We start from the raw sequence: 1712 nt of genomic DNA, 5'->3' as shown, positions 1-1712 counted from the left end.
AGCGGCTGGGCCCGTGAGCCATGGCCGCTGAGACTGCGCGTCTGGAGCCTGTGCTCCGCAACGGGAGAGGCCACAATAGTGAGAGGCCCGCGTACCGCAAAAAAAAAAAAAAAAGGTGATACAGAGAGGAAATATCCATAGCAGGCGTCGTCAGGGCAGCAAATAGCTAAGTGTGCTCTGAGCCTGAGGAAGCAAGTGTGGGAGGGGCTCATGAGGCCAGGTGGAGAGCGTACAGAAAGGTGGTCACGTTCAGGGGTTAAGGGCTTGTGCTCTGAAGCCACACATCTGAGGTTGAGATCTAGCTTTGCCCCTTAGCAGCTGGGTGACCTGAGAAAGTTATAAACCTCTCTGAGCAACAGCTTCCTCATCTTGAAAACAGGAATCCTGGTAGCACCTACCTTGTGGGTTAATAGGATAAAGTGAGATAATGCACGGCAAGTGCTTAGCACGGGGCCAGGCGTCAGGGGAGCCTCTCTGCAAGCAGCTGCCATGGCCAGACTGCTGAGACTTGGCTAGGGAAGACCCAGCGGATGGGTGGGCGGAAGTGCCAGGCCCTGCTCTAGGAAGTGGGATGACCCCTATTTTCCCCTCATCTCTTCTTTCTTTTCCCTTTCAGGGTCCTCCTGGGCCTTATGGAAATCCAGGCCTCCCCGGCCCTCCTGGAGCCAAAGTGAGTGTTTGCTGTGGGGTCTGGAGGGAGAGCCGTGGTATGGATGCTGAGGTTAGGGCTGCATTGGGGGAGCTTCTTTTCTTAGAGGCTCCTGGTGGTCGGGCCTCAGGGTCACAGTGGAGGATATACATCCAGGCCACAAGCACTCCCTGGTGCCTCCCAGGTGCCAGGCCCTGTACCGGGCTGGAGACACAGTGAGGAGTTAAGAGTTTAGCTTCTGGTGGGGAGGGGTTGAGGGGGAGAAGGGCCGCTGGAACCTAAGGCCCTCAAAGGGCGTGGGAAGAAAGGTCATTTGCTGTTAAATCGGGAGGGCTGTGAAGGTCCAGCTCGAATGTATGTGTTACTGGGTCATAAGACACACCCTGGGGAGGCACGTCAAGTTTTGAGCTCGGGAGAGACTTGGAAAGATCATGTTTGAGAAAGACCCCGGATGCCATGTGGAAGATGGGCTGGGGGGTGCGGAACCAGAGTAGAGGCAGGGAGACCTGGAGTGATACAGGCCAGCGTAGGGGTGTGGGAGGAGGGGAGTGGACACCTTGACAATGTGGAGGTGAGGTAGGGAGGACTCGGTGATGGGCGAGAGGAGAGAGATGGTGACTCCCTGGTGTTAGCCTAGGTGACCAAATCGAGGAGCCGGAAGAAGGAATGTTGCATTTGGGAATCTGTAGGCCGGCCCGGTGGAGATGATTCGCGGACATTCTGAAACTCAGGAGAACTCTGAGCTGCAGATAGAGCCCTGGGGGGTGGCCAGCACAGAGATGCCACCTCTGGACTTTGGATGGGACCAGAAACCCACGTGACTGGCGCTCTGATGAGTGTCGGGGGCCTCCAGCCCTGGAGCGCCTTGGTGCATTCCTGGAGCACCGGCAGAGAACAGAGCTGTCCAGGGTGGGGCGTGGAGTGAGAAGCACGAGGAAAAGTACGGGGCCAGCATTATTTAGGTTACAGGGAGAAGCCTCGAGTGATGGCTGGAGAAATAGGTGGAGGGGAAGGAAGACACAGGCTTGGGGAAGCCAAGAGCACAGCAACCGTGCCGAAAGAG

At 56.9% G+C, this 1712-nt stretch overlaps 1 protein-coding gene across 1 annotated transcript in view; it reads left to right on the top strand.

Annotated features, from left to right (window-relative positions):
- Positions 1-1712, top strand: part of COL27A1 (collagen type XXVII alpha 1 chain) — a 146393-nt gene that overhangs the window by 25835 nt on the left and 118846 nt on the right. Inside the window, exon 5 of the mRNA XM_007449735.1 lies at positions 617-670. Coding sequence (XP_007449797.1) covers positions 617-670 — 54 coding nt within the window. The remainder of the gene's footprint in view (positions 1-616; positions 671-1712) is intronic.

This window comes from Lipotes vexillifer, unplaced genomic scaffold, assembly GCF_000442215.2.
Source record: "Lipotes vexillifer unplaced genomic scaffold, Lipotes_vexillifer_v1.1 scaffold230, whole genome shotgun sequence".
Taxonomy (NCBI): domain Eukaryota; kingdom Metazoa; phylum Chordata; class Mammalia; order Artiodactyla; family Lipotidae; genus Lipotes; species Lipotes vexillifer.
Note: the sequence above shows the minus strand (reverse complement) of the source record. Positions and strands in the feature narration are given on the sequence as shown.